A 25582-nucleotide genomic window follows, 5' to 3' on the forward strand; every position below is an offset into this window, starting at 1 on the left:
GGACTAGCACAGTGCTGTCCTTGCCGAGCTGTAAAATGACAAACCATTTATCACTCCAGGCTTGTCACTAAACTTGAAAACTATCCAGAGTTCTCTCCTTCTTCTTTTTTGCATAATTTATGTGTCACTCTTTTCCTGAAAGGGTTTAGTTTTGATATATATATATATATATATATATATATCAAATCAAAAGTAGCCTTAAAAATGGAACTCAGGCCTGCCATTGCAGTGCCTGCGCGCAGTTTGTTAAACTGCCATGTTGTTCTAACAAGTACACCCACTTTCCAGACCTTATCCTTCCCTTTCTATGCACCTGAGACACCCCTATGGTGGGTCTAGGGTGCCCCCTGGACGGGTGTAGTGCATGTGAAAGGTAGGACATGTACTAAGGTGTGTGCCATGTCCTGACAGTGAAATAATCCCCATTTAATTTTTCACTGTTGAAAGGCCATCTTGCCCATAGGACAGAATGGGAATGAATTGTAATATGTTTTTCTGCCTATCTTCCTAAAGGCTTAAGATGGAAAGGTGAAGTTTAGTATGCCTGAACTCACAATGTAATAACACATCTTTTTATGAAGGTGGTTTTTGCATTGTGTGTTTAGAAGCCATTCTTTTAGAAGTGGATGAATTTGTGTACTCTAACATTTCTGTGTGTGTCTGCCTGGCTGTGGATTGACTATCTGGATTTGAAAGCAATAGGATCTGGGGAATGTCTTGACCCAGGGGAGGAGGTGAGACACAAACAGGCTGGCCTGCATCTTGAGTGTAGGGAGAGGAGAAGCCCCTTGAGGTGAAGAGGCCTGGGTTGCTGCTATAAAACTATTGTCCCATCTCCTGCTGAGTGATTGAGAATTCAGACCCCCACTAATCAGAGGAAGAAGGTGTCATTGGCAGGGTTTAAACAGGGGTCAGTGCCCCCTGAACACAAAGACTTCAAAACCATTGAGGGGTATGACTATGAGAGCTGAAGCCCCTGAACTTTTAAGAATGGCTTGATCACATGTGAACAAGACTGGGGCTACTTTGTGGTCAAGAGGACCTTTGCCAAGGAAGAAACAACTGAAGAGACTGAAGGATAGGACAGACCCTTGCTGTGTGTTCTGGGGCTGGCCTGCAGTCTGCTGTTTTAACCAAGGAAAGGCTAAAGGGACTTTGCTGTGTGCTGTGTCCCTCTGCTTGAAAGGACTTTGCTGTGCTGTGTCCTGAAGTAACTTATCCCCAATCAATCAATCAATCAATCAATCAATCAATCAATCAATCAATCAATCAATCAATCACTACACTTGTAGAGCGTGCTACTCACCCATGGGGGTCTCAAGGCGCTAGGGGGGGGTGCCGCCAGGTAGGAGAATGATCTTCCTCCGGCGGTGGTTCTGCGGATCCGTGGGGCAAGGGCGAGGCTGGCGTAGCAGACTTTGCGTGTTGGAGTGTAGAATGTGAAGCGGTTGTTGAGGTATTCGGAACCTATGTCATTGAGTGCTTTGTGTGCGTGGTTGAGGAGCCTGAACGTGATCGTTTTGTTGACAGGGAGTCAGTGCAGGTCTCTCAGGAGGGCTGATATGTGGCTGTGGCAGGGGATGTCGAGGATGAGTGGTGCGGATGCATTCTGTATGAGTTGGAGTCTTTTCTGAAGTTTGAATGTGGCTCCTGCGTATAGGGCGTTCTCGTAGTCTAGTCGGCTGGTGACGAGGGCCTGGGTAACCGTCTTTCTAGTTCCGGTAGGTTTCCACCGGAAGATCTTACGAATCATGCGCAGGGTGTTGAAGCATGAAGAAGAGATGGCGTTGATTTGCTTGGTCATCGTGAGAGAGGTGTCCAGGATGAATCCCAGGTTGCATGCGTGGTCAGTGGACCTCTGTCTTGTCTGAATTCGGTTTCAGACGGCTGAGTTCCATCTATTCAGCGACGTTTTTCATTCCTTCCTGGAGGTTGAGCTTGGCGGCGGCTGGGTTTTTGGTGAGGGAGAGTATTAGCTGGGTGTCGTCGGCGGATGAGATGATGTTGAGGTTGTGTTTGTGTGCGATGGTGGCAAGGGGGCTCATGTAGATATTGAAGAGGGTTGGGCTGCGCGATGAGCTTGGGGTACACCGCAGATGATTTCGGTGGCCGTGGAGCGGAAGGGAGGGAGGCAGACTCTCTGGGTTCTGTCGGAGAGGAATGAGGTGATCCAGTCCAGGGCTTTACCTTGGATACCGGCGTTGTGGAGGCGGGTTATTAGGGTGCGATGGCAGACTGTATCAGAGGCGGCGGAGAGGCCTAGGAGTATGAGGGCGGTGGTTCCCCGTTGTCGAGTAGGGTCCTGATGTCGTCGGTGGCTGCGATGAGGGCGGTCTCGGTGCTGTGGTTGGCTCAAAGTTCAGACTGGGATGGATTGAGGGATCCATTTGCCTCGAGGAATGCGGTCAGCTGTTTATTGACGATCTTCTCGATCACTTTCACTGGGAAGGGAAGAAGAGAGATGGGGCAGAAGTTTTTGAGGTCTTTAGGGTACACTGTGGGTTTCTTCAGTAGGGCATTGATCTCTGCATGCTTCCAGCTCTCTGGGAAGGTGGCAGACGCGAGGGAGTTGTTTATGACGTTCCGTAGTTGGGGAGCAATGATGGTGTCGGCTTTGTTGAAGATGTGGTGAGGGCATGGGTCGGAAGGTGAGTCAGAGTGGATGGTGTTCATAGCGTGGGCGGTGTCTTCGATGCTGATGGGAGTCCAAGCGTTGAGGGTGGGTATAGGGGGCGTTGGTTCGGTGGCTGGGGGCAGAGTCTGGGTGCCAAAACTGTTGTGGCTATCGGCGATCTTGCGGTGAAAGAATGTGGTGAGGGAGTGGCAGAGGTCTTGCGACGGAGTGATGTCGTTGCTGTTGGCGTTGAGATTGGAGAGCTCTTTTACGATGCTGAAGAGTTCCTTGCTGTTGTGTGTGCTGTTGTCCAGCCGTTCTTTGAACAATGTCTTTTTGGTGGTGCGGATCAGCAGGTGGTGTTTGTGGGTGGCGTTCTTGAGGGCTGTCATGTTTTCTGTCGTCTGTTCGTGGCGCCAGGTTTTCTCAAGAGTTCGGCAGGATTTCTTCGATTCTTTGAGGTCGTCGGTGAACCATGTTGTTTTCCTGTTGCCGGGCTTGCCTGGAGGGTTCTTCAGTGGTGCAAGGGCGTCGGCGCAATCGACAATACACTGTGTGAGGTTGCCGGCTGCATCGTTGGTGGGTTCTGGCTCAGTGATGTGGTTAGCTGGTCTGTGGTGACTTTGCTCCAGCATCTACGGGGGATCTGTTGCGGGTGGTGGTGGGATGTGGTCTTCTTAAAGGTGAAGTGACACAGCTGTGGTCGGTCCAGTGTAGTCCGGTGGAGTGGCTGAAGGCAACGTGGCTGCTGGTGGAGAAGATGGGGTCGAGTGTGTGGCCGGCGTAGTGGGTGGGGGTGTTCACCAGTTGCTTGAGTCCGAGGTTGGCGGGGTTGGCGAGCAGGGTGGTGGTGTTGTTGTCTTTGTTGTTGTTCTCCAGGTGGAAGTTCAGGCCCCCTAGGAGGATGTAGTCTGATGAGGCAAGGGCATGTGGGCTGATGAAGTCGGTGATGCTTCACTGAATTGTGTGCGTGGGCCCGGGAGTCTGTTGACAAGGGTTCCTCTGAGGGTAGTCTTGGGGTCAGTGTGGATCTGGAAGTTTAGGTGTTCGGTGGTGGTGAGGGTATCTTCGGAGTTGGTCGTGATGTCGATGGTGTTCCTGTGGATGATGGCAATTCCTCCTCCGGTTTGGTTGACACGGTCCTTTCGGGTGATCTTGTAGTCGTCCGGGATGGCTATGGCGATGTCGGGGGCTGAGGAGGTGTTCATCCAGGTTTCTGTGAGGAAGGCGACGTCTGGTGCTGTTGTATCAGGAGGTCCCAGAGTTCGATGGCGTGCTTGTGGACGGAGCGGGTGATGAGCAGGATGCACTTGAGTTGGTTGTTGTTGTGGCCTGGTCTGGGTGGTGGGACGTAGGTTCAGACGCAGGTGAACTTGCAGGTTTGGCATGAGAAGGGTCCGTGGGTACGCTTCGGAGTGGCTTGGTAGCAGGCGGCTGGTCGGCCGGTGTTGAGTGAGTGGAGGGTGGAGGTGTCGTATCTCAGTCGGGTTTCTTAGTTTCGGCGGGGCCAGGGGTTCTGGTGCTGGGCGCGGTCCAGGCGCGGACGGGCGCAGATGGGCTTGCCTTTGGCGCACCAATGCGTGGCCACTGTGCGGCTGCTGCGCGGACTCCATAAGGAGGGCTATGGGAGGGAGGAGCAGCTGGGAGGCGGGAGCAGGGTGGTGAATGGGGCACCAGGGGGGCGGGCCGCAGGGAGGCAGCGGAGGGAATCGTGAGGGAGGAGAGCCGGTGGGGGGTAGGGAGGTAAGGGCACGGCACAGGGGTGACGAGAAGGAAGAGGAGAACAGTGGGGAAAAAGTGAAGAAGGAAGTCAGAACAGGGGCACAGAAATGAAAGGAGGCAAGAACAGTCTGAGGCAGAGGACTGGAACGTGACAGACTACCCAGCGGGACAGCGGCAGCACAGGGGGACCGTGTGGCGGCTGAGGGGGTGACCTACCTGGTGACAGGGTCAAAGGTCGCCCAAGGTGAGCTGGCTCCCTGTTGCGGAGACAGAGGAACACAAAGGTTTCCAGGAGAGTCTCAGCAGCGCTGTGTATGCATGCTTGTTGCAGCCTGAGACCCTCGTAAGGCGTGCCCTGTGATTGTGGGTACCTAGAGTCCAAGCACGGATCAGCGACGCGGTGTGCATGTGCTTTTTGCAACCTGAACCCCTTTGGGGGGATTGTCCAGTTATTGTGTGCACCGGAATCCAAGTAAGTCTCATTGATGCTGTGTGTGTTGTGCACCGTGAGACCTTCGTGAGGATTTGCCGTGTTATTTGTGTGCACCGGAGTCCAAGTGAGTCTCATCGACGCTGTGTGCGGGTGCGTTGTGCACCGTGAGCCCTTCATGAGTATTTGCCTTGTTATCGTGTGCACCGGAGTTAAAGTAAGTCTAAGCGATGATATGCGTGTGATCTTTGTGCAGCCTGAGACCTTTGTGTGGAGTGCCCAGTGATCGTGCACCCGAAGCTCAAGGACATCTCAGCGATACCTTGTGCGTGTGCCCTGTGGCAGCCTGAGATCTTCGAAACTGTAGCGGGCCGGCCCGGCAACCCCGGAGGAGCTGAGCCGCCGGCTCGAGCCCACCGTTTCCAATTCACAAAGATTGCATTGGAGGCCCAGCCACAGGACAAGGAGAGGAGAATGAGTTTGCACCCTCCCCCCACAGGTAACGTGTGTCAACTCCTTGGGTGGTGTGCGGGCTCAAAAGGAGATGCTCTCGGCCTCTCTCTCGTTCCGGCAGCACGAGCCTCTGCTTCGGCTCAAATCGCGGCCCGTATTGCCAAGGGTGTGGCAGTACAGGGGCCAGAGTGCGGAGCTGTACTTTTTTATTACATCGTACCAATGTTGGGGGCAACTGTTGAGAGGCTGACTGCAAGTCAGCAGTCGAGGCAGGAGAGGCAGAGAGACCGCCTAAGGCACCGTGATCGGTGCCTGAGTACCTGACTGTTGTATTACACATTGCATCATTTCTGCATAACGGAGTATCTGATTAGAGTATTATGCATTACATTATTCCTGCACAGCGAACTACCTGATTAGTGTATGACGCATGGCACTATTCCGGCATAAAGAACTACCTGATTGTAGTATGATGCATTGCATTGTTTCTGCATAACGAACTACCTGATTAGCGTATTGCGCATTGCCTTATTCCTGCACAACGATTTACCTGATTAGTGTATTACGCATTGAATTATTTATGCATAACGACGTACCTGGTGGTTCTATTATGCATTGCATTATTTTTACCTTGTAACATGCCTGATTGTTGCGTTACGCATTGCATTCTTTTTACATTGCAGTGTTTGATTGCTGCGTTACGTCATACAGTATTTTTACATTGAAAAGTGCCTAATTCTAGCATTACAAATTGTAAAACATTATATTAGGATTACAGGAGAATATTTTGGAACGTTCATTAATACCGCCAGAACTTACAAGGGCTGGCTGGCCTAACAACCGGCCATGAGAAATAGTACACAAAGTCATATGTTGGATTTATATTGTGTGGTTTTATCATATTTCTTTTTATATAAAGTTTATACTCGTTATAAAACTTGTATGGAGTCCATTTGTGGTGTCATCATTTGGTTGTTGTGGGCGTGGTTGCAAATACTTTACACATATGCCTTGAAGATAAGGCTGGCTGCTCTCACCAAGCTCCTGAGGGGGTGAGCAGGGCTATCTCAGAAGGTGGCCTTCCTTTTGCTGACATGGAACCGGGGGTCCCCATTTGGCCTAAGGTACCTACCTCAGCCAACCAGGGATGCCAGGTCTAACATTTTAGTGGTCAGTGGTGTGGGATTTGAATGTGTATTTGCAAATTCACTCACAGCTGGCTCCATGTTGCAGAAACACAAGAACACAAAAGTTTCCAGAAGAGTCTGAGCGGCGCTGTGTGTGCATGCTTACTGCAGCCTGAGACCCTCGTAAGGTGTGCTCTGTGATCGTGAGCATCTGGAGTCCAAGCAGGGATCAGCAATGTGGTGTGCATGTGCTTTTTGCAACCTGAACCCCTTTGTGAGGATTTGCCTTGTTATCGTGTGCCATGGATTCCAAGTGAGTCTCATTGACGCTGTGTGCGTTATGCACTGTGAGGATTTGCCTTGTTATTGTGTGCACCGGAGTCCAAGTGAGTCTCATCAACGCTGTGTGCGGGTGGGTTGTGCTGAGGTAATAGACATTTTAAGGTAGCCAAAGTGTCCCCCAACTCGCACCCTATCCATGCACCCATGTTCCTTGTATGTCGTGTAACTTCCGTTCTGTTCATGCTAGAGAGACGCAAATACATTTGTGTCCATCCTTAACATGTTAGCTATCCAATCATACCAAGAAATCCTGTTAAATATGTTCCTAAACATACGTTGCCACTGTCATTATGTGGTGCACTTCTGAAATTCGCACACGTTTTCTCCATGTTTCCCTGACCCAGTCAAGCTAGACCCTTAACGAGGCCTCTCTGCCTCATCTCTCCTGTCTCCGAAAGCTGCATGCATCCCTGACCCCTGCCTTACTTCCTGCCAGCGCGGCGGTGCCCGGCTCGGCCTGGACTGCTTGCCAAGTTCATATTTTGCCTACAGGTATCTGCTCAGCCTCCTCGAAAACACATTCCAGTCTAGTGAAATAGGTAAACATCTTCCCGGCTGCAGAGCAAAGGGCCCGGCCTTTTCTGTCCTCCTTGCAAGTGATTTACTGACTCCGTTACCATGGTAGGACCATGGCCCCGCACGTTGCACCCAGACACGTATGCACGCACTAGCTTTCAGTATGGGATGGCCCCTGCCCGAGAGACCTTTTACTTCAGACACTACATCCTCCAAACATAAGATATCAGATATGCTATAGGTACAGGTTGCCCTGACACTCCAGACACCAGACTACTCCACTAGTGCTAAAGTCACAACCCCCAGTTTTACGTCATGCTAGTTGCGCGCGCATCCGGGTTAAGGGTTTCTGCTGATCCTGCAACTTCTCACTTTACATCCACCCACATGTGACGATTCTTGTGACGTTTCTCTGACATGTACAGTACACGCCCATGTGTATGCCTCTTTTTCACGCCTCCTCTTACGCACATGTGTTCTTATCTCGCTCTTTTCCACCTGTTACGCCTACTGTATTGGATTCAATTATGTTACTTTACTATATATAATGTGTAATGTTAATAAAACGTTGACTGTCCCTTCCCGAACCTTAGTGGTGACGGAACATGATATCCATCCTCGAGGATTATTGATCATTGTCCATTAAAGCCCGTATGACTCAGATACCACGGACTCTGCCTCTCTTTTGAATGAGCTGTCTTGTAATGATAATTATGCGGAAAAATGTTCAGGTAAATTTATTTACCACAGTGCACCATGAGACCTTCGTGAGGATTTACCTTGTTATCGTGTGCGCTGGAGTTAAAGTGAGTCTCAGCGACACTGTGCGTGTGATCTTTGTGCAACCTGAGACCTTCGTGAGGAGTTCCCAGTGATCATGCACCCGAAGCTCAAGGTAGTCTCAGCCTGAGCCTGCTGTTGCCAATTCACAAAGATTGCATTGGAGGTCCAGGCACTAGAAGAGGAGAGTGAGTTTGCGCCCTGCCCCCTCCCCCCCCCAGGTAACATGTGTTGACTCTTGGGGTGGGGTGCGAGCTCGGAGGGAGACGCTCTCGGCTACTCTCTCGTTCCGGCAGCACGAGCCTCTTCTTTGGCTCGTATCACAGCCCGTATTGCCAAGGGAGTGGCAGTATAGGGGCCGGAGTGTCTGACTTTACTGACTGGCTGTTGCCAGTAATCAATTCTAGTTAGGGCCTGATTACGATCTCAATGGATGGGTTATTCCTACAGTGACGGATATCCTGTCTTCAGAAATCTAAATCCTATACGATATAATGGGCTTTAGATTTTAGTGGCTGGGATATCTGTCACCTTTGTGACTGACCGTCCGCCGAGATCTTTTCAACATTTTCAAAACTTGTTTACCAATCACTTCAGCAGCAGCTCTGGAAGGTTTCAGGGTGATCAGTCAAGCGGGGCCAAGAAAAAAGGGGGTCTCAAAACATGTTTCCCCAATACAATTTCTTATAGGGATTTTAGAAATGACTACAGCCCGAACCACTGTATGGAATTAAACCAAATTGTGCAGTAAGCTAGATGTTAGCCCACCAAGAGTGCTTTTTGTAATTTGATGTAAATCTGTTCAGTAGTTTTGAAGTTATTAAAGTAAAAAGATTTATGTATATCTAGAGACGTGGATCCATTTTGGATCCACCACAGTAGATCCGCGAATCAATTCGCAAACAGAAATTATGCAATTGGATGGCCACAACGGGAGAGGAAAGTTGAGGTCGCCATTTTGTGCATCGGGACTCAGTTCCCAGGGGGAAACTAAAATGTAAAAGTAAAAGAAAGGGTCAGGGTAGTGGTCCCCTGAACCCACGGAACTGATAAAGGATCTGTGACGGACACCTCTTGGGTAAGAAATTGTAAAAAAATATTTTTTTAACATGCAAGGGTCCGTGGATCTACCACGGTGCTTAGCGCAACCCACATTGTGCTCCACAGATACAGACAGATACCAATTAAAAAGAAACACAACATATACCCTCCCACAGACCCACGGACCTACTCACACACTCACACACCCACATAACCACTCACACACCTACTCACAGAACCAGACAGAAACTCACGCACCCTCTCGACCAATCAAACGCCCACTCACACTGACATGCAGCAACTTCCACCCCCTCACAGACTCACAAAGCCACAGACACACCCATTCACAGACCCACACAGCCACTCACACACCCACACAGCTTCACACACACGTACTCAAACATCCATATAGCCACCAACACACTCTCATACAACCACTCACATGCAATGATACAATTATAACAATTGCAATAGCATATGCTTTTATTAAGTATGTTGTTTTTTTTGTATTAAATGTGTGCTTTTGGTTAGGAATGGATCAGCTTCAGCTGAGCCACAAAATGAATGAAGAAAAATTACGATTTGGTGCATTGCATATATAGAAAGACTACATAATTTACCTTACCTTAATCTTTCAATTTTTAGTTAAAAAAATATAATAAGAATAAATGTGTGGGTAAAATGTATTTTTGAACTTGTGAAAATGTATATTAGCAAATTTAACTATTGGGTCGAATTGTAGTACAATGTATAATAAAAACACTGGTGAAATTCACAAAAAAACAAAGGTAACTGGGACGTTATAGTTAGAAAATAGCATTAAAAAACGTTGAAATTCAATGAAAAACTAATGTTTACACGGATGTTATAGTTAGGTTCAGATGTTAGACACACAAAACCATAGAAATTCAGCAGTCAACGTTATCTGAGCTAACTACAACCCATACCCCCAGCAGTGCACAGTTTTTGACCTTAGATATTACATCACTCATGACATGGTCATTGATGACATCTCAAATGACATCATCCAGCAAAGTTAACCTCAATATACTTTATAAAATATCATTTAATTTTTTTTTAAATAAGAAAAGGAGGCAGCTGAGAGACGTCCAGTAACAAACTCACTGCAACTTTACCATCTACACTCACTTATCACCCAGGAGAGAATTCTCAGCAAATAGTCCTGTCTCTTCTAAATCACTACTCTAAGCACTAATGAACAATGGTAACCACACAACGTTCATCAACCTGTATAGAGTTTTTAGAGCAGACGTCAGTTTTACACTAACCACTACAACACACACCCAGTGGAGAGGTTGCAGCGGACAAGCCACTGTTTCACAAACCATTAGTAAAATTATTCTTCATCTAGGACAAAGATATTAGAAGAGAGGTCGGTCTATTCTAAACCACTACTAAACTGAGACATTACCCTAGAGAGATATCTTAGTGAACATAGGAATGTATTGCCAGCTACTACTGCATTCACTCATCACAAAGGAGAAAGATCTAAGCAAAGTTGTCAGTATGTCATAAAACACAACTATAATCAGCCATCACTGTAGAGTGACATCTCAATAAACAGCTTAGACTACTGCACAGCACTACCATTCACATAGATCAGCAGGAGACATGTCTCAGGGTGGAGGTTCTTTCACTCAATTAGTACACCCGCTTTATAACTGGCATTATTGTTCAGATGATATATTTTAGAAATACTAACACTTATTAGTAGTACAGAAAAAATAGTAATTTAACTTATGCAGCAGCTCAGCATATATATTTCAGTGTCAGAAACGTATACGAAGCACTCACACTCACTGGATGATGTCATCAGTCACGTGATTTTCAGATGATATTAGTGATGTCACTGACCATGTCATGAGTGATGTAATATGGGAGGTCATAAGCAGTACATTTTGGGAGGCATAAATTATAGTTAGGTTGGGTAATTATAACTGCTGAAGTTTTATGGTTTTGTGTGTGCAAAATCTGAACTGAACTATAATGTAAATGACAAAATCTGTGAACTCAGTGCATGGTAGAGTGGCGAGTTATAGTTAATGTAATGTGGTGAGTGAGGTGACAAAACTGTGTAGAGCGATGCATGACCTTTAGTAAATAAAAGGTGGTCTATAAATTATAAATTAAGGGTTTAACTATAACTTTAGAATTTCTAATGTTTGTATAGTTTGAGTTGGCTTTGAATAGAAAGAATAAATACAGTTTTTCTAACTATAACTTATCTTACCCTTTAGTTTTTTTATTGAATTGAAATGTTTTTTTAATAAAATATGTTTGATATTGTAGAGTTGAGTGTGATTTAGTTGAGTTTTATTAAGTGGCGTGTCGTAGTGTATTGGGTAGGACAGTGTTCTACAGTCTAGTGTTTTAGAGCGGAATAGAGTAGAGTGGCGTATCGTATAGAGGAGTTAAGTATTACACAGTGGAATGGCGTGGTGTGTCATATAGTGGAATGAAGTATCATAGAGTGGAGTGGCATGTCATACAGTACAGTTGAGTGTCATATAGTGAATTTACATCAACTGCAGTGTCATGTTGTGTGTGTCAAGTAAAATGTTGTACAGTGGCACAGACTGGAGAAGAGTGTTGTACAATGTAGTGGCATAGAGTGGAGTACAGTGGAGTAAAGTGTTGTACAGTTCAGTGTTGTTGAGTGTCATCCTGTAAAGTGGTGGCGAGTCTTGTATAATGTAGTGGAGTGTCATAGAGTGGTGTATCATACAGTGGACTGTGTTACAGTATCAGCCAGTGGATCAGAGTGCTGGAGAGTGAAGTGGCATGTCAGATAGTGGAGTGGTGTGTGCTAGAGTCCCAAAGTGTAGTACAGTGGCATATATTGGATAGCCGTAGAGTGGAGTACAGTTTCTTAGAGTGTAGTTGCATAGGGTGTCATACAGTGGAATCTGTGTAGAGTGGCGTGTCAAACAGTGGCGTAGAGTGGGGTAAAGTATCATATAGTTGAGTAGAGTGAATTGGAGTTGAGTTGCATAGGACAAAGTGGAGTAAAGTGTAATAGAGTGGAGTCTTAGGTTGTAGAGTTGAGTGCACTAGAGTGGCCTGGCATATCATACAGTGGACTAAAGTGTCAGAGTTGGGTGCTGTTTTGTACAGTTGAATGGGCTGGTGTGTCGTAGAGTGTGGGAAAGTGTTGTACGTTGCTGTGGCATAAAGTGGAGTTGTGTGGTATAGAGTGGAATGGCATACAGTGCAGTGTCATAGAGTGGGCTATAGTGTAGGCGTATAGAGTGTTGTATAGTTGAGTGGCATAGAATGGTGTGGGGTGGTGTTGTAGAGTAGAGTAGAGTAGTGTGTCAGAGTGGAGTAAATTGGGGTGGGAAGGAGTAGAGGTAGTTGAGTAGTGTATCCTAGAGTGGAGTAGAATGGCATTAAGTTCAATAGAGTCTTGCACGGTGGCATACAATGAAGTGGAGTCTTTTTCGAGTGGAGCTGCCTAGAGCAGAGTGTTGTACAGTGGGGTAAAGTATTGTACAGTAGAGTTGAGTAGAGTGGCTTAGAGTGGAGTGAAGTGTCATACAGTGGAGTGGTCTCTGATACAGTGCAGTGCCGTGGAGTACAGTGTAGTGGCATAGCACAGACTGGAGTATAATGTCATAGTGAAGTGGTGTGTCATACAATTGAGTGGTATTGCGTATCATGCAATGTGAGAAACTGTCGTAGAGTGGAGTAGAGAAGAGTGAATATAGAACCATTAAGTGGGTTGTTGTAGATTGGAGTAGTCACATAGAGCTGAGTAGTGTGTTATAGAGTGGAGTGGAGTAAATTGTGGTGGTGTTGCATAGAGGGGGTTGCATAAAGTTTGATAGAGTAGAGTCTAGTAAAGTGGCATAGAGTGGACTACGATGTTGTATAGAGATAAACTAGAGTACCGTGTTGTATAGTGGGGCAGCACAAAGTGGAGTAGAGTTTGGTAGAGTGGAGAAGAGTGGAGGGGTATGGAGGGGGTTAGAGTGAAGTAGACTGGAGTGGCATAGACTGAGGTGGCATATAGTGTCAAGGCATAGTGCTGCAATGTACAATGTCGTGGCGTAGAGTGTTGTGATGTAGAGTGGAGTGACGTAGAGTGGAGTGGCATACGCTTAAATAGGGCATACTGGAGTGGCTTCCTGTGCAGCAGTGTAGAGTGGAATGGCATACAGTGGAGTGGTGTAGAGTGGAGTGGCGTCCAGTGGAAGGGCGTAGAGTGGAGTACAGTGCAGTGCAGAGCACCCACCTTGAAGAATGTGCGACTACAGGGGGCTCTCCCTCGTTCTCGCTAGTTTTGGCTTACTTGTTTGTAAATCTTGTAGAACAAGAGCAAGTTACATAGGGGTAACCTCGCTTTGGGAACGACTTGTTCCTAGAAATACCACATCTTGGTATTGAGGGACACAAAACTCCAGTGGGATAACAGATAGGTCCTGGCGAATGCCGGTGTGACTTACAACAGCAGGCACGAACACAGCAGAAACATGTTGACGAATTGGCAGTAAGGAGGGGTGTAGGAATTCATTACTCTTTCCTGTCACCACCATCCTTTACATTTTTAATCCCGGCCGGAGGGTCCAGGAATACAATTTTTTAAGGTGTTACACCTCCAAGCTGGTTTTAACTTCCACTGCACTTTACTTTCGGTGATCCCATTATAATTTGGCATTGAATATTTGTATAGCTTACATGTTTGGACTGTCTGCCCCTCCCTTTTGCTACGCCCCAGGCATTGGGGTGTTTTGCAGCAAAGTCCAATGATGGAGCATGTCAGAACTTTGTGAGTGAGTGCAGTATTTTAAAACTGTGCATGTGCCAACACCGAGACCTTTTCCTTTTTACGCTCTCTACTCCTCTTTGTGTATATAAGGTTGCGGTTAGGGGGGTTGGAGTAGAGTTTTCAGCCCCTCTCCCCTTCTTTATGTATGTTAAGCTACCATGTGTTACCATTAGTAATGACATGCAGTTATGTACCTAATAGTTTTTGCCTAGAATTCCAATTTAATTTACGAAGTGGCAGAAATGTAAATCTCTACTCTATAGGTAATGTGGTAACTGTCTTCACTTCTTTCTTCCCTTTCTGATTCGTGATCATGTTTTTTAACTTTTCTTAATGGTCAGAGTATCAAACATTCAGGTTATTATTCTTTAAATCAAAGGTGTGGTTCCATATTAAGTCATTTTTACAATATAAGGACATCATGATATGTTTCAGGCACTTGTCCCAGATTTTTGATATGTAGATGTATTTTGTGATGGATTATTGGTTCCAATTGTCATTCAGATAGGACTTATCCATGATGGTAGGCAAATAGTATCACATCCACTTACCTTCTGATTGGAATCCCCTTAAGTATAAAAGTTTTTTTCAGATTTATTGTATGGTGATTTAAAACTTATTTTGTTCATTGATTGTCACATCACAAATCAGTCATAAGTCATGTACCTTATCACGGTATAGATTTTTATATTATGTTATTATATTATGACATTTTAGTTCCAACAGGATAGCTTTGGGACTAAAGTATGATTGTATAATTTGCAAGTGCTGGAATGAAGCAGAACGACATATCTAAGTATGAGTTAGCATTGTAATACTATGTTTTCCATATCTGTGAATTATGAGAATGTCCCAAAATTAAATTATGTTGAACAACATCCTTTTATAATGGTTTATTTTGGTAAAACAGGAAAACTATTTCTCTGATTAATAGACTTGATTGATGATTGTTGCCAACTGAAAGATGCTGCTGCCAATCATTATGCTACCAAGGTTTCACCCTGTTATAGTAGTCAAGTATTTCCATCCAAAGGTTTTTTATGCTTCTCTGATTGCTCCTTTAGCTCCTGATTTTGTGAATAAGATCTAGAGCCTGTTTCTAAAAGTTTAAGTTGTCCACAAATCAAGAGCAAGGAACATGCTGACAATTTTTAAATCAAGGTCCTCTCTTTTTATTCCATGAGTTAAGGTTAGGCTGTCTAATTCAATCACACTTTTTGGTCCATTTATTATCATTTATCAGATCAATCTTGTAGCCTTATATTTAAAATTGCCTCCTACTTGGAAAATTCATCATGCGTTTCATTCATCTCTATGGACACTATAAGTCTAAGATCCTGGTTATCAGTTTCCATGTAAACCTCCTCCAGATAAGGTACAATGAAAATCAGAATATGAAATTCAAGAGGTTCGTGATTTTTGAATTTTCAGAGGTCCTCTTTAATTCTGGATTCACTGGAATGACTATGCATTTATTGAGCTATTGTTTGAAGATGATTCATCTGCTCATGCTCCCCTACTGGTTTGCCTAGTCTTTCAAAGGCATCTTGATAAATCAAGAACTTCAGGATGGGGGAGTGATGATAAATCTGTGCCAAAGGCATAGAGGAAGATTTTGTCAGTCCAAAGAAGGCTGTGCAGAAACAAAACATTTAGACATGTTGCTGGATGCTGTGTCCAGTGTGCTGCTGGATGTCCTCAAGGCATGGATTATGCTGATGGGGACCTTGAGGCATGGTTCCAAGATCAGTTGTCATTGTTGGTTGGTGCAGGCAGTGTGGTGCTGTAGAATCCAGAAGTAGATGGATTACATCAAAGTGTTTCTTCCCCATGTGTAGCCGATGCCATGTGTCTGAAGTAAGTGTAGTAGTCAAGCCCATGGACTACACCTTCCCAAAATTATGGATGATCCAGAGAACTCTACTGGAGTTTCCCAAACACGAGAATTTCCTGTGATGTCAGTTCCTGTATGCTTCACAAAAAAGGAGGCAATCATAAGAGTAACATGTGTCAAATCATTTGTTCCCAATTTCTTTCTATTTCTGCCATGGAATTTTACTTTTGTAACTGGATTCTACTAAGATTCATGTAATGGATTCTTTGACCAGGTGTGAGCAATCAGGACCTGTTGCAGAATCCCCCTACTTTGTGTCCCGATCTGACTGCTAGGTGCTACTTTTCTGACTCTGATTGTGCCCCGGGCTCTGCTAACCACACCCAGGGCCTTTGCTCTGATTAGGTTTAGGTATAATTATACCTCATGGTTAGGTATAATTATAATTGGCAAGTCCCTAGATGAGGTGTGAAGTATCCTGTCAGAGTAGACAAAGGGTTTCATGTGGGTGTAGAACTTTAGCTACAGAAGCCAAAAGGCATAAAGAGGGTGAGGGAGCCAAACTGGTCTACAAAGGGAGAATGACCGTTTGTGATGATCACACTTAGGAGGAGCATATTAACCTGACAATGGAAATACTTGACTGGGTGGCACTCTGCATCCCATGGGAATGACGTCCTGAAACAGTGAATAATTATGGAAGAGCTGTATTGCATCTCAGATCTGCTGCCTGAAACTACAAGGAGAAGAAGGACTGCCCTCTGAATGACTGCGCCTGCTGCACACTTGGAACTGCAACCATAAGGACTTTGCCTTGCTTCAAGAAAGATTAAGGAGTGGACATACTGCAAGCTACAGGGTAACCGAGCTCACCTGCATCATCACCACCAACAATTCCTCATCCTGGAGTGTGTCCACTGGACTTTTATGGATTTGCCAGAATTGTACTTCCAACATCCCAAGGACCTTCTCAAAGATTCTAGACCCTTGGATTGATGTTATGGACTCTCTGAACCCTCAAGGAGACCATCTGGAATATGTTCCAGAGGTTTGGGACCACTTTTGAAAACAATCCCCATAGGTTGACCAAGTGCATTGTGGGAGTTGTAGTCCCATACCCCAAAAGGCAAACCAGAGTATCTAGACCCTTGCCTGGTGTTGTGGACCCCTTTCCTGCATCAAGAAACTTCTGGAAGTAAGTGAAAAGAACTCTTGACTTTGTCACCATTGAGCATGACCTGCTTTAACCCTTTCAGTGAGTCACAGGCAGTCTGACCTGAGATTCTAGTGGAGGATTTTTCCCATATTACAAAGACTTTTGCCATGCATGTAGGCAGGCACTTCTCCCCTTCCACTTCAAAGCAATTGTATTTTGTTTTCCCAGCAATGATGGGGAACAACTAATGCTGTTGCCACTAAACGTTTCAAAGAAAATATAATATGGTTATTAGACAAATCACACATGTATAACTACATTCTCGTATTAAAGTGTCATAATGATTTAACAGAGACTGAAGACAGCTCAAATGTGTACAATGAAATGGACAACCTACTGTGATACACCAACAGCATTTAAATGATGAATTCCTGGAGAATACAATGGGTCCGATTCACAAAACTAAGGCTGCATGTTTGGGACAAGTATAATGCCCCACACAAATAAATGGCTGCATTTTCGTTGGAGTAAGGTTCTCACTCACCCACAGGAGGTGTGACCAGTTGTAGTGCAGGGCTAGTTAGCACAGGTGCGGTACTGGTCCGAAGCGCGGCCCTGCATTCATAGTCTAGCTATATATGGGTGCACACGTTACCAGAATAACACAAGACACAATATTTTTGTTAGATTATTTATTTGCTTAAAATATTCTGTCATACAACCCTGCAATGCACCATGTAGGCACGGTGAAGGGCGCATGCCGGTCATCTCAGGTCCCAATAGAATACCCCCACCAGCCCAGCAGCATTGTTTACATGAATAGGACCTAAATTGTACATATGTGTGAAAGATGAAATGTGCATTCATCTAACAAAATTAGGGACTATAAATTAGAGGTGGCCCTAACTCGCATAAATCCGTGTTGTGTCATCACATGGAATTACCCAAACGTTCTGCAATATTACACAGAATTAGGCAAGAAGAGTAATTCTTCATTTAGCAAAATTTTCTTACTATAAAAATCCCCCCTTCACATCCAAAATGGATGCAAGGATGCATTTTGTGCTAAGAAACAGTGCAGAATTCAACAGAACATGAATATTGAGCACAAGCAGCTGTTCATGCTCGCTAACTGTGCACTTGCGGTAGGATTTTACCCCAACTTGCACCCTCGACTCAAACTAGACATGAGGATGCATTTTGCTGTAAAAACAAATCTCTAAGTGCAACAGAACATAGACAGCAGTGCCCACAGCCACTCACACTTGCTAAATGTGCTATCTACACCTAATCTGATCATCCCTTGTCCCAGAATAAAATTACAATGGTGCAAAATCCATGTGTGAAACCCAATACACACATTTCAATTTGCATCCACACAAGAAAATTCCCTTTGTGAATTGAGTTTTACTCTTTAACCACAACCCTGTATTTTGTACATATCATTCATGAAACAACGATTGAACCTCTCTCTGATATTGGGACTACACATACGTCAGCTATTGTCACTCCAAGTGCCAACAGGCATCAAGTGACCATAATGGCTTTATCAAAATCATTAGCGGCTGATGTACCATCGGAGTGGCAGGGTGGGGTGAGAGCACGACAGACGAAGAAAACAGTAAAATCAAAAGTAAAAAAAAAAATAACTTAGCCGTAGCATCGCACCCGCCAAAACCCTGCTCTTCAGTTTTTTTCCTCACTGCAGCACAGGCTTTCGTGCATGATAGCACTGTCAGGATTGGCCCGAGTGCCCTTGATTTGCCCTCCTATGGAGACTGCGAGCCTATGACTGCTGTTTCCAACCCAACAATGCAGCTGGGGTTGAAGAGAGCTTCACTGCGCATAACAGTTTGGCTGACCTGAGACGGCCGGTCAAAACATCATGCGCACTGAATCAGAGTGCTCACCACTCTCCCTCCCACATTGCCCCTCGACGGCCCCCACCCACAAGCCTCATTCAATGTACGAAAAATGAAATAATAATACCCACATTTTATTATCGGTTTATTTTTTTAATTTTGATGGGGGGCGATGCTCCTACGCCATAGCAGAGGAGCCGCCGCTGATCACAGACCCAGGAATAACAAAATGATGATTACTTTTAATAGACCTAAATTTGAGACTGAAAGACACAAAATCAGCTTTATGTGCTGACATTCCACTCCATCCAAGCCCCAGGTATTCATTCGAACATTACACTGATGGCGACTCGCACAGGAGTGAGAACCAATCCACGTGAAACTTTCTGGAAACCCTGTGGTGTGCTTCCACCTCTGCCACTGCGTTCTTCACTACAACTGACAGACCTTTTGCTGACCTACATTCAGTAGCCGCGGATAATCATCGGGATACAATTTTGCACACTTAAAAAAAGGAGTCAGCGTGAATCTGCAACTTATTTGCCATTATATAAACAAAAACTGCACAAATTGACATGTCCTTCTACTTACTTATGTGGCCTGCTGTTTAGAATGTGCCTTTAAACAGCAATAGATTAAAAGTGCTTTAGGCCAAAGACAGTGCCTAGCCCATAGGGTAATCCTCACATGCATATGGAAAGATTTAATCAGTACAAAACTGTAGTTTCAATACAGCAGAGAATGTGGAATCTGCCCATCTAAATACACTGTCTTTAATCATTCTTTTTTAATCACTTAGAATAAATAAGTTCAATGAAAGCACATTAGGATATGACTGTTGTACAAATAACTTTGATGCACAATTTGATAAGTAAATAATTTACCTGTGAAATACGTATTGACGGGAAGTGAAGAAGCTGGAAATCTGTAGTAGCCATGACCTGGAAATCGAATTCCTTTAGTAACCTCTTGGTGCTGTGATGGTCTTATTGACACATCCATCCTTTCCAAGTGGTACTTAGGAGGAGGTCCGTTCAGTTCTTCTGGAGCACTCCAGATTATCTTCAATGCTGTGCTGTTGATTCCTTCCATTTGAGGTGGTCTCAATTTCTCTGGAGCTAAACATAATGGAACAGTGCTCGTTAACCAAACATTCATTTACATGTTGATATTTCCATTTGTGCATACCAATTGATTGTGACTGAATGTAGTGACACAAACACAACAAATAGGGGAACATTATGAAGAGTTCAAGCTGTTTTAGACAGCGCAGATCGCTTTGTTACTGTGACTTTATCTGCAAGCCACTCCCATTGGGATTTGGTGTCTGCCTGACTGAGGGAACAAAGAAGGGTCCTGTCCAGGTGCCAGCTAATATTTGCTGTGGCATGGTAGACCTGTTTGAAGTTATTAAAGTTCCTGGGTACAGCCCAGATGGTCATCTTGTCAGACGAACAGAACACCTCCCCACAACCAAGGCCTTTGGCTCAGGGACAAGTTTTCACTTATCATCAAGGGGGGTCTTTAGCTGCCAGGCGACAGTTAACGCTCCTGTAAATGGGACTCCAGAACATTTTGGCTGAAAAAAGGTAACTTTTCTTAATTATTTATCACAAATCCACCTTCACCAGCAAATTGGGCTTGTAATCAATATTTAGCAAGTCAAAATATTTAATTTGTAGCAGTTTCCTAGCTGGAGATAGTGTAATTAAATTACATTTTATATCCCACTGCTTTCTAATGGAGCAGTCAACTGTGCTACAGTAAAAATAGCTTTTGGAGCTTTTCACTAAAAGTACATGTTTAACATTATCTTTTACATGTCCTACTTTTAAATACCAAGCACCCTGTCATATGGGCAGTAAAGAATACTTAAGAGTGATGTATTAATATTTTAAAGGAAGGTTTAAGCCGGCAGACATGCTTCCACTGCCAATGCAGTGGGTGGCACAATGGGTGTTGCAGTCCACAAGTGACACTTTACTCATAGGCCCTGAGTACCATTTGTACCTTATACTAGGGTCTTTTAGTAAGTTAAAGATGCCATTTAGGGATACAGCCAATTTCAAAATGTTTTAGGTATCAGAGCACATGTATTGGGGGCCGGATTAGCAGAGTCAAGTTGCACAGACTCAGAACACCAGCAAAATCAGTCAAACAACATAGGGGTGATCATTTTCTGGAGAAACTCCACACACCCAATGAAAGAGGAGCAGATAACATTAGAAAGAAAAAGGAGGTTTACTGGATATTTACTCTTGATACCTTCAACCGAGGGTTGAATAATGAACTTCCGTGGGAGAATGTAATCATATAAAATACCCGATATAGGAAATCTTGACGACCCCTGTAATCTTCTCTGCTATCACGGTTAGTTTCTCTTTATCTTTCGTTCTTCTCCTTTTTTCCTCTTTTTCTTTTAGTTTGTTGGTGGAATTAAGAATTACACAATGATATTCACTGTGGTTTCAAGTATAAATCTATGTCGTGCTCTGCGATATAACATGAAAACTAAAAACAAACAAGGGACCTCTAGGTTCTCTTCGATGCAACCAATATTGACACCTTTTCCTTTAAATCACGCCGGGACCTTTCATCGGGACGGCTCGCATAATATAATGACCTCTCCCTTTAAAAGAGGGCGTTTTCTAGATTTGCCGGCCAATTTGGAGATCACATATATATATGTGTCGGGTTTGAATTCACAAACCCTTCTACTCAGACGAGTCATTAGACGCCATTGACGACCCCGATTCATGATTCGGGAAAAAGGTATGTGCGCACTTTTAGAATGCTTGGTCTTTAGAGGAGACTTTTACAACTCCTTCCATACCGTTTGGTAGATTGACAAAAATATATAGTTGCGAGTGAAGCCCCGCTGCTCCTTGTCAGTAATATAACATAAAACCGTTCGCCGATAGCGTATCTACCCCTTTTATGTTACTAAGTAACATCCGTGCCTTGTTAATTAGTAGTAGACTTTCTCTGAAGATATTTCTTTCTCAGAGCAACTACTAACATCCCCATTATATCTTTTGTTGGCAGTCTATGTACAATCGAAAAAAGCGTACACTGAGGCGGGTGTAGTCCTGCTGACATCATGTATTAGAACTATATACAAACGTGAGAAGACAACGCACTCAATTTTTTATTTACTATCAGGTAAAATTCTGTAGTCACTCGTCAGAAGATATTACTATGTATATCTCTACGCTCGAAATCTAAACTATTCTTAATTATTACCCGCAGGACAGCCAAATTACGAACTCTGCTGCCCGATATGTTTTTATGTGGTTATTTTAACCGGAAATCGTGTTGTACCTCCCTGAATGAATATACTTTTTTCTCTGAAGGTAAGATTATTCATTTCGAGGGTTACTAAAATTGAATCTTGCCCATCTGATGGACATACGTATAAGATATCTTTTTGTTCATATACTTCTTTCTAGAATACTACAAATAAGATGGGTTTCTTCTACCAATAAAAGTCTCTCGTATTTGGAAACGACACAATCATCTTTGCCGAATCAAAGGTAAATCCCGTGACAATTAGTAGATGCCTTAATAGAAAATCCATGATGATATTTTAACCGCTGATGGGATCAATATTATCCTTATGATAGGTTACAGGAAAACAAGTTACCTATATTTCAAAATATCGTGCACAACCACCTTGTATCCTAAATAACAGATTCATTACGAAGCATATGAAAGACGGGAGTAGGTATGTTTTAATGCCAAAAATGTCATAATGAACCTCAGTAATTATGAATTGTAAAGGAACTTTTATGTCCAGATATTACCGCGATTAATATGACTTTTGATAAATAGGTGGATGTTCGAAGTACTGTTTTTTCATACTTAGCCTACAAATCCAAACAGAACAAAATATCAAACTTTAAATTTTCTCTAACATCATGACTTTCTTTCCGTATCGAACACAGCTTCAAATAAACGGAGAGGCATTTGCTTAGTAATGCTTCACTACACAATTTTATGTATATCCATGAGGATTCTAACGTTCATTAAAATATACTATAAAGATATACTTTTTTCTAAGCAAACTATAATTATTGGTTCTGGTATTCTTTATCCTTGGACATAAAAGTAATTCTAGCCATATCTGATCTCTAACCTCCCCTTTTCCTTTTTTAAATTTTCTTCCCAATCTTAATAGGTAATATTTATATTCATGCATCGAAATTTCATATCATCGATAAAACCCCTTCTTTTTCATGATTAAAGGTAAGTAACTTTACTTAAAATTGGATATAGAATAGATAGCGACATTAGTCCAGGTTGGCTCTATAGATAGCTAAACAAAAAGTTTCCAATATAAGCTAAAACAATCAGAAGGTGGAACCATATAAAACATATGTTTCATCTGGCGATACCATAGGTTATATAATAGAGAATCCATCCAATGAATTATGATATTTTTCCTTAATTTTAGTTAGGATGTTAACACCAGGAACCTTCTATCTTCACTTTCTGTACTCATAATTCTACTCTTACCTTTATGAGTTTCTGTTCTTATATGTTGACTCTGTTTTGTACATTGTTTTTTATGCTTATAAACTAATGTAAAGAGTTTTTGATTTAGTATGTGTGTCCTTATCTAGTGGTATATCATGCTGAACTATTATTATCTGGCAAAAGATTATAGTACAATTATGATTATTGGTAACAATTTCATTGTATTAAACACAAGAATGAGTGATCTAAAACTGTATCTATTTAATTTTAGAACCATGCTGAAATTGTTCTGATGAAGACACATTGTATGTGTCAAAACGCGTTGACAGACATCAGCCTCTTCAATCAGTCCTGGGATTTATCAATGTTTTAATTTCTCCCTGAATACTATGCATTATTGTGATTGAAAACTTAATCCCCCCTTTTTTTAAATGTATTTTTAACAAACCCCTCTTGTATGATTGCACATGTCCATATCAATTTTTATAAATACAATTAAATTTTCTATGTTATCATAGCACGTTGTTGTTCTATCTCCCTTCTTGTGTTTGTTTCACTTTATTGTATTGTATTTTGCCAGATATTCATGTTGTTTTTGCCTGGGTATTTACCTTTGCCATAAAAAGAGGCATTTCCCTACATTGGTGTAAAGGTGTGTGCATGGAGCTAGGCAAATTTAAGGAGAGCCAGCACTTTGGAAAAGAACAATAGTGCCATTATCTTAATAGATATAGCTCTAATCTGGTCTTTCCCATTAGCACAATGTGGTGCAGCAACTTTCATTTCAGCTCTGAGTTGCTCTGATTTTTAGTAAATTTACCCCTTTGGTATCTGAACCTCCCTGGAAGCAAATTATACAGTTAGTAGCATCAAATCCCCCTAAGTGTTTGTAACATTGTAGCAGTTATGAAGTTACACTCAATCAGGTCATTGGACATCCATCGTCAACTCTGAGGCACTCTCTATTCGTGGACTAAACCCAGTATTCTTTTGTGTCAGAAAGCTATCAGTAGCACCTGAGTACCTCTTGGGGTGAGTGAGAACACTACAAATCCATGGCAAGGTTATGGTATGTTCAGCCTGACTGTTCCATCTCAGTTTAGAATAAGTTGAGGCTTAGGCTAGTCCTATCTTTTTTGTGTGGAGTCCTCTGCCCCGACTACAGAGTCTCCACACTCAGAAACCTACCATTAAAATGAAGTTTTGTGAATATTGAACACGTTTAAATGTAAATAAACATGTGCATTTACCCTTGTTAAACAGCTTCACAAAGTTTTCCCAACCATTTGGCTTTTATCAATTAATAACTGCCATGACATTTAAGTTACATTCACAAGTTTCCACTGCAGTTGGTCTATATTTGAGTTTATTGTAGGCGTGGTAAAGAGTAACCATTAGATTTGTAATATACACAATAGAGTTAAGAGATTATTAATCCTGTTAAAAATATGTTTATAAATGCAAGACGAAAGGTAAAGAAAAATGTAGAATTCCAAATAATCAAGCAGTGAAAATCGTCGCAAAAAATGTATATGTTGTCAGAAAGTGGTCCAGATGATCACCAGTCGTCAAACAAACGAGAAGCAAGGTTGCAATGTAATTGAGAGTGGGAATCATTCAAACATTAAATCCGGGCTTTTCTGCCCAGTAGAGTGTTAATGAGTCATCCATGCAGGAAAGTTCACATATATCCAGCAGCAGGCTAGAATTTTGCTTTTTACTTCCACTCCACAATACACCTTTTGTTTCGCAAGACTTCATGAACAGAGGGAACATAATCAAACTCCAGCATGCAATCTCATAATTAATCGCAAATGCATCTCCTTGTAAATTGATCACGCACTTATACAATTCCATGCAGGCCACAGCACTACTACTTACACCTAGGGCTCAGCAGAGCTGGAGTTTAGATAATCAGATAGCGGATGATATTTGGGCCTTTTGTTGCAGTCAATTATTAATGCTCTCAACAAATTACAAGCTTTGGCTGATACATTTTAAATATTTACACAGGCACTATAGAACTTCCTCCCAGTTGCATCGTATGGGGAACCGGCCTGAGGACGGCTGCTGGAGGTGTGGCTCGGCCTCTGCCGCCTTTCTGCACATTTCCTGTTGGCAGACATAGTCAACAAAACTCTGGAGATTTTGGGGACCCCGAGCGACCCTCACCCGCTCATTGGTTTACTGGGTTATGTCAAAGATACTAAACCAGAGATTGCCAAACGACGAGTAGCTATACATTGGGGGATAAACGTGCTCACACCAGCAAGGCATGTATACAAGACATCACTTTTAGTCATACTTAGCTAACTACCTATTAGGAACTAATGCCGGCGGCCTCCAGGGCCGGACTGGCTACCGGGCAGTTTGGAATGCTGCTAAGCTGGGGGCTGATTTTACTGCAGTGGGGGCTGATTTAGTTCATGGAGACCTGTGT

At 43.4% G+C, this 25582-nt stretch overlaps 1 protein-coding gene across 1 annotated transcript in view; it reads right to left on the reverse strand.

The window, feature by feature from the left end:
* The window catches only part of LOC147665810 (usherin-like), a gene marked incomplete at its 5' end in the record, with an annotated part of 525382 nt that overhangs the window by 30024 nt on the left and 469776 nt on the right, over window positions 1-25582 (reverse strand). The window contains one exon of the mRNA XM_086949466.1: window positions 19551-19784. Coding sequence (XP_086805592.1) covers window positions 19551-19784 — 234 coding nt within the window. The remainder of the gene's footprint in view (window positions 1-19550; window positions 19785-25582) is intronic.

The sequence above is a fragment of the Lissotriton vulgaris genome, unplaced genomic scaffold, assembly GCF_964263255.1.
Source record: "Lissotriton vulgaris unplaced genomic scaffold, aLisVul1.2 SCAFFOLD_1152, whole genome shotgun sequence".
NCBI classification, from domain to species: Eukaryota; Metazoa; Chordata; class Amphibia; order Caudata; family Salamandridae; genus Lissotriton; species Lissotriton vulgaris.